This window comes from Opisthocomus hoazin, chromosome 14 (genome assembly GCF_030867145.1).
Source record: "Opisthocomus hoazin isolate bOpiHoa1 chromosome 14, bOpiHoa1.hap1, whole genome shotgun sequence".
Classification (NCBI taxonomy): Eukaryota; Metazoa; Chordata; class Aves; order Opisthocomiformes; family Opisthocomidae; genus Opisthocomus; species Opisthocomus hoazin.
The window spans coordinates 22204262-22220659 of NC_134427.1; the positions used below are offsets into that span (position 1 = coordinate 22204262).

The 16398-nt window shown below is 49.7% G+C and overlaps 1 protein-coding gene across 3 annotated transcripts in view; it reads right to left on the bottom strand.

The window, feature by feature from the left end:
* Positions 1-11318, bottom strand: part of LOC104338506 (vascular endothelial growth factor receptor kdr-like) — a 142222-nt gene extending 130904 nt beyond the window's left edge. For all 3 annotated transcript variants that reach the window (XM_075435195.1, XM_075435196.1, XM_075435194.1), the window contains exon 1: positions 10483-11318. In XM_075435195.1, the coding sequence (XP_075291310.1) occupies positions 10483-10546 (64 nt within the window). In that variant the 5' untranslated portion in view covers positions 10547-11318. The remainder of the gene's footprint in view (positions 1-10482) is intronic.
* Between the last annotated feature and the right edge of the window lie 5080 nt (positions 11319-16398).

The window sequence follows — 16398 nt, forward strand, 5'->3', positions numbered from 1 at the left end:
ACAACCACCTCCACTGGTCTTTCTGTCTGAAAAGCCTGTGGATCAGAGTAATCCCATGTCTCCATAATACTGAGAAGAAGAAATCAGCCTCGTATACATCCATCCATCAAATGTGAGGACAGAATTTCCCGATGGGGATTGCAGTGTGTGATGCTGTCTGGAGCCAGATGGGGGGAACCTTCGACGTACCCTGCTCAGCAGCCTGCTGTCTGCCTGAACTCACCTTGCCCAGACAGTTCCTTCATCCCAGGAGCTGTGCTGTGCTGGGTCTGTTGTTTTGACCTGCACTTCTCTTTCATTGGAGCGGGGTGATATTGCCCAAACTGACCCAGACAATGGAGCTACCCATGTTTATCTGACTTGGCGAGAAAGCCATGAGAAAACAGTCCAAATGTGAGAATAGAAACCCCGGAGTAATCCCAAACCTATAACACATCACACTGAAGGCTTGGTTTATCTCCTTTGTGGACAAAGTCAGAACCTGCTGTAGCAGCGGATTAAGTAATAAAACTGTTAACGGGATCATTAGCGACTTCATGGTAACTACTGGGCCTACTTTCCCAGAGACCCACGGTATCATTATATTTGGAAAAGTCATCACTGAGTGGGATGATGAGCTGTGAGAAACCCATGGCTCTTTCAAAGTGAGATGGGCCAACTGCCTGGAGATCTCAGCTGGAGGAGGCTCTGCCCCAGGGAATCCCTCCCCGCTGCATGCTCCGCCGGGTGCATGCTGATGTAGGGTTCTGGGGATTAATTACTCTTCCTGGCAATTCCTACTGGGCCAAACCCTGTTCTCTTGCCTGCGCTGTTGCTCCATCCTTACTCAATAGAAGAATTGCCAAGACTGAAGGAAAGTTGTTTTAAGCATGAGAGCCTCCAGGAGGCTTAGCAGAATGGGATCCTTAAAGCCAAAATAAATGCGCAGTGAGAGCGTGCGCTGGTTCAGGAGCAGCAGCGGGGCTTGTTGGGCTGCCTCACACGACGAGATGGTGCTGAAGCCGCGGCGCAGGGGCCGCACACGGGCTGTCCTTCCTCGCAGGAAAGCAAGTGGGTCACTTAGCTTTCTCGCGGTGAATTCGCACTTCCAAACCAAATCAAGATTTTCCAGCCAGATCAGTAAAATCTCTACTTTTATAAAGCTTGCAGTGAGAGAGCAGCTTTCAATCAGTTCTCTTCTCACTCAGATCGTACCACAAAATGAATAAATGACCATAATAAAATAAGTGTTCTCAGCCACACAAAGGAAAATTCAAAGACAGGCTATTGTGTTCAGCCAAGCTACAGCTTTAAACCGGTGTAACTGAAGGGAAAGCTGGTCCCAAGTGCGTGAACATGAAATGAAAATAAGCCAGGCATCAGCCATTTGTAGAGAAAAAGATGTGCGAGGCCAAAAGGTTAGCCGATTCTCTCTGCTTCACACCATGGAATAGCTCAAATTGTGTTTAAAAGCTTCCCAGGGTGACATCATTGTTTAGATTCACTTGATCATCCTTTAATTGTAACAGTACAAAACCCTTTTAACTAGCCAAATTTGCTGTTTAGCTCCGTCCTGCTGTGTCATGCAGCAAGAGCTGCTGCGACTTCCTTGCCTCCTGTACATCCAGAGGGAGATCTGGGAAAGGCATTTCTCCCCGCACCTGGGCGCTGCATTGTTACTTCTTCTGATATTCCTCATGGGTTAAGCAGCAAAGTAATACCTGTGCTTTTAAGTAGCGGATGCTCATGAAGTCCTCCCCTTATCTTTGCAAATTATCAATGATAGTATAAATTCATCAGTGAAACGGCGGCGAATGGAGCGGGTACCCTTCCCTAGGTGGAGGTGGGGGATGTACCTAGTGACCTGGTGCTGGACAGCACGGCACCTGTGGGGTTTATTTTTCTACGAGGAAAGACAGAGACCTTGAGGTTTGCAACCGATAATGCACAGTGCTTTCCTTCCCTCCTTTCAAACCCGGTTGCGTGCGTCTTCCTGCTGAGGGTTCTGGGCAATCTCTTCCAACAGCCTTTTCCTGCGCGGAGGCGTATTGTAACCGGGATTGCCCGCAAGAAGGGTTTCCAAGCGCTGCAGCGCGGGCACGTGTCACGGCCCTGCGGGGAGGCGGCTGCAGGCGGCTGGATGTACAAGTGGAGAAGCAGAGGGAAAAAACATGTTTTCTAACTCCTGGAGGACACACCATTGTAGGCATCTGCACGTTAAAGGTCTGACCCACCGACCCCTGCGCAGCCCAGCCCGGAAGCTGGGGAGGTCCAGGCTCAGTGTCAGCTTTCAGGGATGATCCCTATGGCTACAAAGGGCCAAAGCGAGCCCTGCTCGGTGGCTGTGAGGGACTCAAGTATGAGCACTGGGATTCTGGGAGGCCCCACGCCCACGTCGCCCGCTGCGGGCTGCGAGGGGCAGGGAGGAAATTGCTTTAACTCCTAAACTATTGTATTCAGCTCTGATTTCAGTTAATGAGATAGGAGTTAATAGCAAACAGCATGAATGCCTTGCAGAATGGCTGCTCTCTGTATTTGTGCAGAGTATCCCTATGAGCAGTCCCATTCTACTCACAGCTATAGAGGAACAGGCAAAGTAGCCCCATGGCGCTTGGTGCTTTTCCTGCAAACTGACCTGAGTGCGTCTGTGAGGAAGAATTCAAGGTGTGCAACTTCTGCGCTGCGGGCTCGAAGGAAGCAAACATGTTGGCTGAGGTGTTTTAAATTCATGGAGATTTTGTAAAAAATGGAACAGGTAATGACTAGGTCAAGCTTCCTTGACCCTCAAATCAAGAACAATCCCAGCAGGGCTGAAATCTCCCCTCTCTACTTCCTTGGCAATCATGTTCCCACAGTTCAGAGAAACACAGGAAGATCTAAGGAAACCTATGTGGAAATGCAGAAGACAAAGGCAAGTGATCTGAAAATAGAAGGCTGGTCCCTATATTTCCTTTACATTCTGGGCCTGAGTTTAATTTTTGGCTGAATTTTGAAGTCTGGGGGAACCATATGCTTTTGCCATTCCCTGCAGGGCACACAGGAAAACTGGCTTGTTCAGCCGTGCATCGTTCAGAGGGTTAGACGAGGTTCTTTCCTTCTTGCTCAGTAACATCAAGGACTCCTCAGTGCTAAAAGCTTTACTGCTTAGAGCGCCAACAAAAGCCCTGAACACTGGTTACACGCACGCCACGCACTAGCCCTGACTCCTTCTGCCTTTCCAGGTATTGAGGGGAAGGCTTGCAAAAATCTCTCCTTGTAAAATCCACTGCAGCAGGAAGGCTTGGTGCGTCTGCTTGCATAGAGCGAGAGATTCAGCTGCAGGTCGCAGGCAATCCCACTCTGGCTTGCCAAAATCTGTGCACAATTTTCAAGGCAAAAATTCATTTTGGTGCAGGGAAGAAAGACACTGCAGACTGCTGTTATGGAAAGGCTGAGAAATTCCTCTTGGCTTTTTCTAATGTAAAAATTCAAGGAATCCTGAGCCCTGAGGGGAGTTTAGGAGACATCCAGGAAAGGGGGGGGAGAGCCGGAGAGGGATATAGGATGTAGCAAGGACAAAAAGTATGTGCTGTAAAGACTGACTAATCCAAGGACTTGGGGATCAGGGCATTGGACTGCCTGAAAAGCAGTCCGCAGACGTCCTGGCCATCCCTCAGAGCGCACAGCTGTACCACGCTGTTGCTCACAGCTCAACACAAAAGTGAACAACATTTGCACAGGGCAGTAGCTCAGCTGCCCTTAGCATGAGAATTCACTGCTTACGTTACCAAAGCCTTTGAAAGCACCGAGCTGAGGCAGTGACTCGGGTGTATACAGCGTAACGCCAGCGATGGCTGCGTGCGCCGCGAACCCTGCCTCAGCCACAGTGAGGAAAAGGGCCATCACACCAGGTTCAGCTCTGTGAGGTGGGGATCCAAGAGATTCTTTCCTCTTTCGTATTCTAGTTATTGGCGAACGCAGGAATCATAGAATCATAGAATCATAGAATCATAGAATGGTTTGGGTTGGAAGGGACCTTAAAGATCATCAGGTTCCAACCCCCCTGCCACAAGCAGGGACATCTTCCACCAGACCAGGTTGCTCAGAGCTCCAAAAGTAGTCACAAGATTTGCCTGGTTCAGATTGCTGTTAATACCTGGTTTCAGGTGAGCTGGGGTTCCCCACGCAAGTGTGTTCAGCACTCGGGCAGTGAGGAATTGGCACAAAACGGGCTGCCATCAGTTCTGCTCATCTCAGCCTGGTGAGATCAGACTCCCTGCCCTCCCTGAACCATCCTCCTTCCCCTCCTGAGCAAGTGGCTCATGGACAAGTCTCTAAGGTCACACCTCTCATACAGAAATCCTTGCTTCACATGATGTGTTCCGATCTTGCCTTGCTTCTGATGGTTGCAAGCTCCCTGCTGCTGAAGTTCTGTTCCCTGGGGCCAGCTTCAAGCATGCACTTATATTAAATGCCATTCCCAGATAATAACCTTGGCTGGTTGATTTTGGCAGCTGCTACTATTTTCGCTGTGGCCTTAAAAAGAAAAATTAAAGAAGTGCCTAACTTGGTGAGGACATCAGTTCTGTGTCACACACATTTGATGCCAGCTCATTTAGGTAGCCAGTTTTTACAGTTGGATGCTCTGCCCGAAGGTGAGGGCTGGAGGAACAGCAATGTCTTGATCGGCACTCAGAAGCCTTCACGTCCTGTCAGCCAGCTGAGCTGCTTTCTGAGGGAAAACACTAGGGACAGATCTATTTTGTTCCTAGCTGTTGTTTAGACATTCCAAACATCTTTTAATTATTTCCACTTGTAATTCACATTCCAGTAACATCAGGCTGGTTTAGAGAAGAATGGGAAGGTGGAACAAGGCTGATCAGAGGAGATACCAAACCACGCGTGTGAAGTTCGGAAGGGCTAAGCTTCAGCGTCCTCCTCACCCTTGCTGTCAAAGTCAGACGCTGCCTCCTGGAAATTTCCTCTGTAGTTTTAAAAAATGCAGGTTGCTGGCGCTGCCCCCCAAACTGCTTTGCAATGTAAACTGAAAGCAGCTTTTCTGCTCACCCTGTCCTTTGCCGATGATCAAGCGACCCTTGCTGCATACACTTTGCAAACGTCTTTGGAAGCAAGAGCTGTGTTTCGTCTCTGGATGTAGATGGCATAGGGCAGATTTTCACGCTCCTCCAAACTGTGCTGGTGATTTGGAAGAAAACTTATGAAAAGCACAGCTCACCTATCACTGACTCTACCTGAGAAATCACGTCTCGTGGTTGGAAACCTTTTGCCTTTGTCCATAAACCTACCAGCAACATAAATATTATCTCTTCAGCTCATTGTGATATATTACTTCAAAATGAAGCAGACTGCGCTATTGCTTTGTGCAAATACTTCATCATAAAATGAAGAACTCAGAGAAGGTAGGAAAGGACAGAGATAACTCAAATGTACCTCGTTGCTCTGATCTAGATTGATACATATTAGCAGACCAATGGGGAAATGTGTGCAGATAAACATTTCTTACAGTTTTTAAAGAAAATATTCACAGAATCACAGAAGGTTAGGGGTTGGCAGGGACCTCTGTGGGTCCTCTAGTCCAACCCCCCTGCCGAAGCAGGGTCACCCAGAGCAGGCTGCACAGCACCGCGTCCAGGCAGGTCTGGAATATCTCCAGAGAAGGAGACTCCACAGCCTCCCTGGGCAGCCTGGGCCAGGGCTCCGTCACCCTCAGAGGGAAGAAGTTCTTCCTCATGTTCAGCTGGAACTTCCTCTGCTTCAGTTTGTGCCCGTTGCCCCTTGTCCTGTCACTGGGCACCACTGGAAAGAGTCTGGCTCCATCCTCCTGACACCCGCCCTTCAGGTATTTGTAAGTATATATTAGGTCCCCTCTCAGCCTTCTCTTCTCCAGGCTGAACAAGCTCAGCTCCCTCAGCCTCTCCTCATAGGAGAGATGCTCCAGTCCCCTCACCATCCTCGTAGCCCTGCGCTGGGCTCTCTCCAGCAGCTCCTCCTCTTTCTTGAACTGGGGAGCCCAGAACTGGACACAGTACTGCAGATGTAATTTCTTATAACAGAAACCTTCAACAAACAATCTGGTTCATATTCTCAGTATTCTTTTGGGCACGATGCTGTTTTTTAGAAGTTCAGGGAGCATTCAGAAATACTTTGCATTTTTTTCCTTGCCTTAAATAGATGAATTAGTATAAAGAGATTTCCAGTTGGTTTTGAAAGTGGCAGCTTCAGGCAGGCGGCTCATATATCACAATCTTAAAAAAAGTCTTCCCTGCTTTTTATAACATTTTCCCACAGTAAAGCGAATGTTTAGGAATAACACCAATTATGAGACACAGTTTTGGTTTACTAGAACCACTCCGCAGCCCAGATTGTCAGCTATCCAGCCCTCAACGTCCCAGCACTGACTGCTGCGGAGAAAGGCGCAAGCGTACCCTTAATGCCTCTGACTTTGCACCAGTGAGCATCCCAGTCGGCAAACCAGGAGGAGCCTGAGCTCCTGAAGCTTTTGACTTAGCTACTGATCCGTGGCGTATTTGAAATGTATATGTTGGCAAGCTGGATTGCCCGTCCTAGGATATTCTATTTGTAGAAGTGGTTGCAAAATGAAACAAAAAAAATTTAAATTTCAAAGTTGGTTATATTTCAAGGGGATCGGGCAGGACCTAATTTTTAGTCTTGAATCTTATTAGTTTTCCAGTATTAAATCACTGAAATTACTGAGTTTATTCCAATACCTGAGAAGTTATTTGGATTGCTCATGTATTAAAAGCTTTTTGACAATAATGTCAGGGTGTAAAAAACACTAGATTTTTCATGCAAGATACAAGGTGTGGCTAGTGTCAAAAATTCTTTGCAGATTGTTTTCTTAAAGGGCTGGTTTATAACCAACCCACTCCATGCCAACAACATGTGCCAGCTATTGGCATCTGCACAGTAACTGCTACCTCAGAAGTTTTGAGCAGAAAGACCCTAACTAGTACTCTGGGGAGCTGGACATAAGCTGTGTAATAAGCAAAAAGAAAGTGGAAATCTAATGATATCTTTAGAACTGTCTTAGGAAATTTAGAGACACACGCAATATTTTGAAGCTGTGTTTTATAGTAAGGCAGGAAACTCTTGGGACGATGTTTGCACGGTCTCTTCCCCCTGCTGAACACCCACAAGGACTGAAAGCGCCAGCTAAGTTAGGAGTTCTCCAAAGGAGACCACCCTTTGATCGGGGTGATCTTGGCGGAGCTGAGCGAGCTTCCTTTCACAGGGGTGCCTGGCAGGTCCCGACCGGGGGGGTACCCTTGGCTGGGCAGCTGCACGGCCCTCACCCAGCACACCAGGTACCAAATGTCCTTCACAGTTGTAAATCTTCTATCTGCATTGCAGATGGCATGGCGTGGATTTGAATCAGTCAGCCTCTTCAGCACAGCTCTGCCGAATTTTGGCCACAAGGATCCCAGGGAAGGTTTAACCTACAGCCCACAGAGTAGATCTGCGCCCCTTGTGCCTTGGGAGGTCAAGCAAAGTTTCGTAGAATCATAGAATGCTTTGGATTGGAGGGGACCTTTAAAGGTCATCTAGTCCAACCCCCCTGCAGTGAGCAGGGACATCTTCAACTCGATCAGGTTGCTCAGAGCCCCGTCCAGCCTGGCCTTGAATGTTTCCAGGGATGGGGCATCGACCACCTCTCTGGGCAACCTGGGCCAGTGCCTCACCACCCTCACTGTAAAAAAATTCTTCCTTATATCTGGTTTCACTGAATTCATTGCTGAAGGTGAAATTTGAGGGAAAGGTGGCTGAGAAGTTAATACCTCAGTAACATCAGTGCTATCCAGAGTCCTCTGACTTCCTGGCCCTGTTTCAGTTTGGCTTCCAGCCTAATTAGGGTACGCAGAGACTGTGCTAACATATTATCTTTTCCTTGTGATGGACAAAGGTCTGACATCCATAATGCTGCTTCCAAATCCATCATCAGCCTTTGCCTACAGGGACAGTTAGCGATGTGCCTGCCTTCCTCTCTTTGCCACAAGATGTGGGCATTGCCTTCTCTGTGCCTGGAACTGACGGGCAAATGAATCTGGACAGAATCACAGAATCACAGAATGGTCGGGGTTGGCAGGGACCTCTGTGGGTCATCTAGTCCAACTCCCTGCCCAAGGAGGGTCACCCACAGCAGGCTGCACAGGACCTTGTCCAGGTGGGTCTTGAATATCTCCAGAGAAGGAGACTCCACAACCTCCCTGGGCAGCCTGGGCCAGGGCTCCGTCACCCTCAGAGGGAAGAAGTTCTTCCTCATGTTCAGCTGGAACTTCCTCTGCTTCAGTTTGTGCCCGTTGCCCCTTGTCCTGTCGCTGGGCACCACTGAAAAGAGTTTGGCCCCATCCTCCTGGCACCCACCCTGCAGATATTTGTAAGCATATATTAGGTCCCCTCTCAGCCTTCTCTTCTCCAGGCTGATCAAGCCCAGCTCCCTCAGCCTCTCCTTGGAGGAGAGATGCTCCAGTCCCCTCATCATCCTTGTAGCCCTCCGCTGGACTCTCTCCAGCAGCTCCTCCTCTTTCTTGAACTGGGGAGCCCAGAACTGGACAGAGTACTCCAGATGGGGCCTCACTAGGGCAGAGTAGAGGGGAAGGAGAACCTCCCCCGGCGTGCTGCCCACACTCCTCTTGATGCACCCCAGAATCCTAAGAATCCACCCCAGGACCAAATTCCAAAGTTACTAGGAAAGAAACCTGGTATGTAAGGACCCAAGTCAGCCCTGAAATGTGGGTAGCATCTCTAGCCAGGCTGTTCACCCGCCTCCTCAGTTACAGTTGCACTGTGCTCCACTTCATCCTGGAGCCTCAGGAACGCTCATGGTAAGACACCCTTCCTCCCTCTGCCAAACAGTTCTTATCTCTCTCTGATCCATGCAAGCCTGTGGTGGTTTATGCTTTTGTGAAAATCACACTGGATTTCTGGTAATACGCCTTCTAGGGGTAACTTCTCCAGCCTATTCAGAGGTTAAAACGAGCGTAGCGTGCAGCTGACTGCTCGCGCGCGTGTTGGCCAGACAGACCCCATTACGGGAGTTCTCTGAGGGCTGGGCCAGCTTCCCACGCCGCGCCAGGCGCGACTCAAGGTGTGGGTACCGGTGTCCGGCGCGCTGCGGGATGCCTTTGCTGGGGTGAAGTCGGGCTCTGCTCCCGCGGGTCGCTCGGGTTTCTGTGGAGGAGGGGCTGCTTTTTACCTCTAAGGTTTGCTGCTTCAGTTTTGTCAGGAAAAGCTGGGCAAGCCCTTCGGAGCACAATCTCAGGCTGAGCTATTTATTCTGCAGGCAACCGTGGGGAAGGTAGCGTAGGGGATATGTGAGATTTACTGGGGCTAGTGCTTGCCAATCAGTTCCTCCCTGCAGAAGGAATACATTAAATCCCTGAATAAATCCGAGAAAATCAAGGACAGGGATGCTTCTCAGTGTTTCCAGAAGCTATCCTCTTGATACTAAACCACAAAAAGATTATAATATGCTAAAGAAGCAACAGTCTTGTGCTGTGAAATACATTCGCTATCCGAAAAAGAATCGTCATTACTGTCAGAAGGAATTCCCCAGAGAATAACAGACCGTCTCCCTTGCACAATTTGCAGTGTCATGAATGAATAGCGTGGTAATCAAGCAAAATCCTTATGCTTAATGAGATAATGAAAAGTCATACGGCAGATGGAAAAGCTCTTCTAAATCTCATTAACCTGGCTCTTGGCTTCTCTGATATCGACGAGAACTGGGAGGGACTCCAGGGGGGAGAGTGCGTTTGCAGCAGGGCAAAATGAGTGCCGGAGAACAGGGAACCTAACCTCGCATCGGAGCTGAGAGGGGGAAGGCAGTGGAGAAACGCCGTGGGAATAAGAATGGAAATATCAAAGAGAAGGTGGGCCTTAGGCTGCGATGCCTGCGCCCGCACGGCTCTGCCACGAGCGCTGATCCCTCCCGAAGAAAGCAAGGTAGCCCGCGCGCCCCGCGTTTGCATCCTTCTCTGCCTCAGGTCTGCTTCGAGTGATCAGATGCGAGTTGAAACGCTCCCACGTCGGGGAGAGAGAGGCGCAAAGACGCGAGGGCCCGCAAGTTGCTATTTTTAACCGAGTGCCAAAACCTCAAGGGAAAAAAAAAAAACAACAAACTAATGCCCTTTAAGTGCAACACACTTCAAGGAGATTTTTTTTTTTTTATTTCCCTTCTGTAGATACGGCTTCCTTTATTTCCAACTCTCTTTTAATGAAACCCTGACCCCTTTTGAGGCGTAAAACTTGAGTTGCCCACACCTTTGGTGGGTTCAGAGCCAGAAAAGCAGCACCTGCCCACCGAGCACTCAGGGCCGAAGTGGGTTTGCACCCCGTGGGGATGCTCGGGCTGGTGAGGGGGGCACAGAGAGTCGCGGGGGCTCCGTGCCCCCCTCGCCGGCCCGAGCATCCCCGCAGTACTCCCGGCTTAACACCATTGCACCCAACACCCCTGGAGAATCCCACGTGTGAAACGGGTCTTACCGTGCATCAGGAGCAGCCCCTGAAGGGCGTAGACGGCCAGGACGGTGCTCGGCCTGGGGACCATCGCCGGTGCCGGTGAGGGTGACCGTTATATCCTCTTGGGAGGAGGAGGAGGAGAGGTCCGCAAACGGGGGACGACGTTTTCTTTTCCAGCGACAAGTTTCGGAAAGCCTGCGGGCTGGAGCGGGAAGGGAGGGGAAGAACGAGGCGTGCAGAAGTTCCCACTTGTTGATTCCAGTTAAATTGTTCTTTCCATTCACTGCTTCATCCTTGGGCTGCAGATTTTGTTTTCCTTCCTTTCTTCTCGAGGGGCAAGTTTTTAGGCTTCACACCCCTCCCCCCCTTCTTTTAACAATAAATTTATTCCTCGTTTCCCCCCTGCTTTTCTAATTCACGGGGTGCCTGGGGGGGAGAGCGTTACTCTGCCTGAGAGCGGTGCCTGGGTAGTGCAAAGTAACTCAAGGGGTTAAAAAGCAGAGCAAAGCACCAGAAAAGTTTGGCGAAAAGTTTCCTCCAGTCAGCGCGTCGCTGCTCCGCACAGTCCTTCGCCGGGAGTTTGGGATGAGTGGCTGAACCGAAAAGCCTCCTCTTAGAAGTATTTACCCAGGGAGGTGCAGGTGCTGCAGAGATCGGGAGGAAGAAGAAATCTCTCGGCTTCGGTGAGTTTTGCGAGCCGGGACGAGAGGGTGTTTGCAGGTCCCCCCAGGCTGGCTAACTGCCGGGGGGTACCCCGCAGCGCCCGGGGCAGGCAGCCGGCACGCAGCGGGGCTTGGGCATGGCCCGAGCCAGCCTTAGGTGTTTCTCTTTCCCTTTTCCCCCACCCTTCTGGGTTTGGTTTGCTTTCGCTGGGAAGTTTGATGCGAGCCCGAGATTCTTTATAGGGACAGGAAAAAAAAAAAAAAAAGGAGGAAGGAGAGACGTCACCAGCCGAGGCAAGGGGACTTCACTCTCTCTCTCTCCCTCCCTGTCATTTCGCAGAGCTCCTGGATTTCCTGTTGCTGCTGCTGCTGCCTGAGATGGGGCAAAGAAACAAGCCGAGTTGTCCCCCGCCGCCTCCCAGCATCGCTTGTCCCTGCAAAGCCGGAGCTGCGTGAACATCAGGTGGCAACATCGTCCCCCGGTCCTGCCCCGCTTCCCCCAAAGGCAGAAGGGTGGCCGGGGTGCCAGCATCCCCTCCCGGCTCTGGGGCTCTCCGGGCTCCAGGGCTCGGGGAGCATGGGGGGACACCACCGAGAAGACAGCTCTTGCAGGAGCGCTTTCTTTGCCCCCTTCCCCCTGGTTATTTAGCAGTTTGGGGCTCGCTGTGCTGCTCAGTGTGTCCGGCTGGAATGCCACCTCCGTCCTCCCTGCCCTGCTGCCTCCCTTCTTGCGGCAGCTACTGCTCTGCATCCCTTGCTCTTGGGGCACGGGGAAAGTTTCTTGTTTGAATAGGGTATTTTGAGCAACCCTAATGGTGTTATTATTTATATGGCACAGCTGCCTCCCTGATCTCTCGTGGGTTTCTCATAGCAGCTGCTTCTGTGTCACCTGAGCATTATCTCCAGGCACTTGGGTGTAGACAGATCCACCCACGCGTCGAGGCTTCCAGCCTGTCCGCGTGCCTTTGCTCTTGCCACTCCAGGCAGGATTTCAGCAGGGGCGAGCTCTCCTGCAATGGTGGGGGACAGCGTGGTTTCGGCAGGGGACACGGAGATGCTTCTCCTTTCCCCTCTGCCGTCCCGGGAGAGCACAGTGTGCTCCTGGTTTAGGGCTGCTCCTTCAGCCACAGGTACCTCCTGGGCCAGTGCAAGGGTCAGAAACTGTGCTCGGTCAGTGCCAGGCGTCCTGGGAGATGTCCCAATGCGTGTAAGGGACACTGCTGGAAAGGCAGCCAGCATTCAGGTGATGGGGCCGGAGCTATTCTGTGCCGTTGCAATGCCCATACCAGTTATATGGCTTTTAACGTACACAAACCACGACATTACACTGATAATGAGAGGGTGGTGGAAGCTGTCTGGCTGCCCACCCAGACTGCTGTTCCCAGTAACGCCACAAATGAGACGCTGGGGTTAAATGACCTTTTACAGCCTTACAGGAAAGCACTGTCAGCCCCATGGCTGAATGACGCTGTTTGTTTGCATTTTGTTGTTACTCTTGCTCAGTTCCTCTTCAGAAGAAGAAGAGAAAGATAGCAGGTGCATTAGAGCTTATACTGTATGCACATCAAGGGCTGCAGTGAAACTGAACTGTGGTCGGGGTGTGAGGAAGTTTTTCGTGCCTCTCTAGTACACTTGTAAATGCTTAACGCGCGTAAGGAGTAGGTATGCTACGTTAACAGGCACTAGAGCAGAGCGAGACATAGGTACGTCCTGCGAGTTACAAACCCATATGTCATCCTGCACTTCAGAAGGTCGGAATTGATACCCGGTGTAGAAATGTCCCAAATTCAAACAATAAGTTGAACACAGACTAGCCTCAGACATTTCCAGCTCTGTGAACAAGAAGCTTCATTTCTCACGCACAGTGTTAATCAGGAACGCTTTTCTCAACATCGCCTGACGTCACCAGTTCATGCTAATTTTCATACGAATGCCCAGATCAGTCATAAGATGACAAATGCATTTTGTATGCCTAAAATTAATTTTTAGAACATACAACTTCCCCCAGATCTGTGTTGCAGTCATGGACTTCTAAAGCGTTATGGTTAATAGTGAAGATCAATCTTACAGGAAGCTTAAATGAAGAATGAAAATTCTAGCTTAATTATAGAACTGTCGTTTATTTTTGATTTACAGGGAGGTGTTTAATAATTCATTGGAGGTCACTGACCAGCTGCTAGCAAATCGTGTTGTATGTGTGTAATGCCCCAGATAATCTCTGTTGATAAACTTAATTGATATTTTAATTGAGATTAAATGCCTTTAGTGTGTAGTTTCACCAGGAATTCGGTGTGAGACCCTGGCCAAGTGGTCCTGGGAACTATTTTTAATTCTTTATTTTCTCCCTCCAAATATGCAAAATCAAAAATATGGTTGTAAGAACAGCACACTTTATTCCTGAGCATCTTCACATGCCTGTGGCAACCTGTTAGAGCTGTTCCAAGGCGTAGCAGACGTCCCTTACACAACAGCATGTTCTGTTCGTGCAGATCGGAAGAGCGATTGCTAACTGGACTAGAACCTCTTCATAGAAATGCAACTCATTTTGCCATGACAGTTATTCCATCTGAGGAACTCCAGGCTCTTTGGTGATGTTCACAAACATCTTGGCCTCACAATACTCGTGGGAATGGAAGTAGGGCTACAAAAGGTCATTCCACTTCCTAATGAAATGCTTTTAGCTTTGCAGAGGCACCTGGCCATTGTAGCAGTATGACCACAACTAAATATAGTAATAATAGCAAGGAAGTGAAGGTTGCTGTGTCTGGTGGAAATACTAGACGACTGGGATGGAAAGCAATAACCTGTAAGAATTTGGCCAGAATATCAGGGCTACAGCCTGGTGCAGGGCTGGAACCAGGCAGCGGGGTTTGGCAGGACCAAGGCGGTGTGGTCTGAGACCTGCACTAAGCAGAGACTGACCACGCAACCTGCCTGGCTGTCCCTTGGAGTGTCTTCCATCCTTTATGGCATTGCCCTGATGCAGAGGATTACGTGAATTATGCCCTTTTGTCAGCTTGGCAGGGGATGATACCAAAGCTGGGAACTCCTTCGCTTTGTCTCGCTCCTCTGTCAGTGCTCATCATAAGTACCCACGTATCTAGGAAGCGCAGGAGGGGGCATGGCTGCTCATCAGAGCAGGGCCTGGAACTGCGTCCTTCACTGCGTGCTGCGTTGAGCCTTAGCCAAAGGTAAAACTTATCTAAGCTAAACGCAGCCGTGCGAATGTTAGGGGTCTCCTCTGGGCTCGTTATCTAGGCTGCCCTGCTTAGTGACTGCAGTGATGCCAGCGAGTGCTGGCGTGGGCTTCCAGACCTGAGCTTTCCCTGCAGAAAGAGAAGCAAGCAGAACATGACAATGGGTTGAAAGACATTTTTCTGTGTTGGTGAGCTTTGGTAGGAGAGGAGAAGGGTGGTGACTACCTTTAAGGACACTGAGTTGACGGGCCCATAGATTTCCATTGCAGTGTGCTGTGTGAAGTTCTTCATCATTTTCCTGAGAGGTCCTAGAGCGCTTTTTGGATGGACAGCTTTCCACGTCCTGTAAATTCAAGCCCCCAGAAGAGGTGGTAGAAACAGGCAGGACATTGCGAATGTGCCTTGCAGCTTACTGCGTTGTTCTGGAGTAAACCAGTGCATGTCCCATGAATTCAGCTATTTTTTATTTGATGTGTGGGGTGCCTTGGAGGCATATGCTGACCTCCAAGACAGGCAAGGTGCTGGCTACATATGGGCCCCTAAGCCAGTAAACAGGACTAAAGCCATCACTTCCTAGGGTAGGTAGTCCATCCCCAGTCCCTCCTCATCCCCTCACACAGCAGCTTTGCCAACAGTAGCTGCCTTGCTCCTGAGGAGAACTGCAAGCTTATCGCTGGCGGTGCTTTCTCCATGAGCTGGCCAGGCTGTCTTTCATGCACACACATCCTCTAATCCCTTGGGGATTGAAAGACAAGTTAACATTGGCAGTCTGTGAGCAAACAGGGTGGGGAATTTTTTGATGATAACATTTTTCACTGGAAAATGGCGTGTTATCAAAACAGAAAACTTCTGTGGTGAGTCTCTGTTTGGAATAACTTCTGCAAGGGATGCAGTTTCTAGGGAATGAAAGCACCATCCCAGCATCGCCTGCAGCTTGGTGATCTGCATGTGCAAGGTCTGGTTTCAAGACGCTAGCCTGGATTAGGTCAGAAAACTGTACTTTCACGTCTTGCAGGAGTCCTCTGTTCAGCAAGTCCATTGGCTGCCCTTTGGCTGTTCCATTCAGCTGCTTGCAGACATGTTTGCTTACTTATTCCTTTGTTTTGAAAAAAGGCCTCAAGAAAACCCCATTTGGCTCAAACACAGAATGGGAACAAAATGTTTCTCTAGCTGGGAAAAACATTTCCTGCGTAGCTTTGTTCAAATACACGGTAGTACACGGGCGATTGGAAGCCTACCAGCACGAGATGTGGGGCCAGCAGAGCCATGGGCACGTCTCTGACGACTTGCTGCTCCTCTGTGGGATGGCAGCTGCAGAGGGTAGGACAGGACACACAGTCATTAGCAGAGTCTCTGTGCAACTTTCTTCTTCATAGAAGAAGGGAAAACAAGCCAAAGAAGGGTTTAATGAATCACGAAGCCACAAAGCAAAGCTGGAAGAGGCCTGTCAGTCACTTTTAACAGCAACAACAAGGCAAAAGTGTCAGTAAATAATATACTGCAAGTAATTTTATTTTGGTTTAAAAACTGTCAAGAATGAGGAGTTTTCCTCTGGTGTGATCTTTCATCCATCCCTGCCTGGCATTCCCTCGCTGTCCGGTTGAGGCTTGGCACTGCTTGCATCCGCTGCCATCCGAGCCCCCATCCCAGCCCGCCCTGCTGCTCCACCCTCACACGAGCTTTCTTGCCCTTGAACTGGTGTAAAAACATGGGGACCTGCCTGAAAAACTTCTTAAACACATGTTCAGACACCAGAGGGAAGCAGAATGTTTCATCCTTTTGCTGGAAACATGGGAGATTAAAGGGTAAAGATTACTTGCCTCCCATTATACGGCGCTTTGAACCGTAGCCGGTTTTTTTAAACCTTAACGTGGGGGAAACGTGTGATGTTCCATCTCTTTGTGTTTCCTCTCTGAGGTTGTTTTTGAGCATCTCCTTGTAGCTATTTGACTCGAATCCTTTATAACTGAGGCTGCCTGGGGAGATCCTTACAGCTTATAAATATAATCTAGGCCTTGGGCCCGTACGGCTCTGAGGAAGAATTGACTGGTTTGGAGCAGCAGACAGACTTCTGAGCCAAG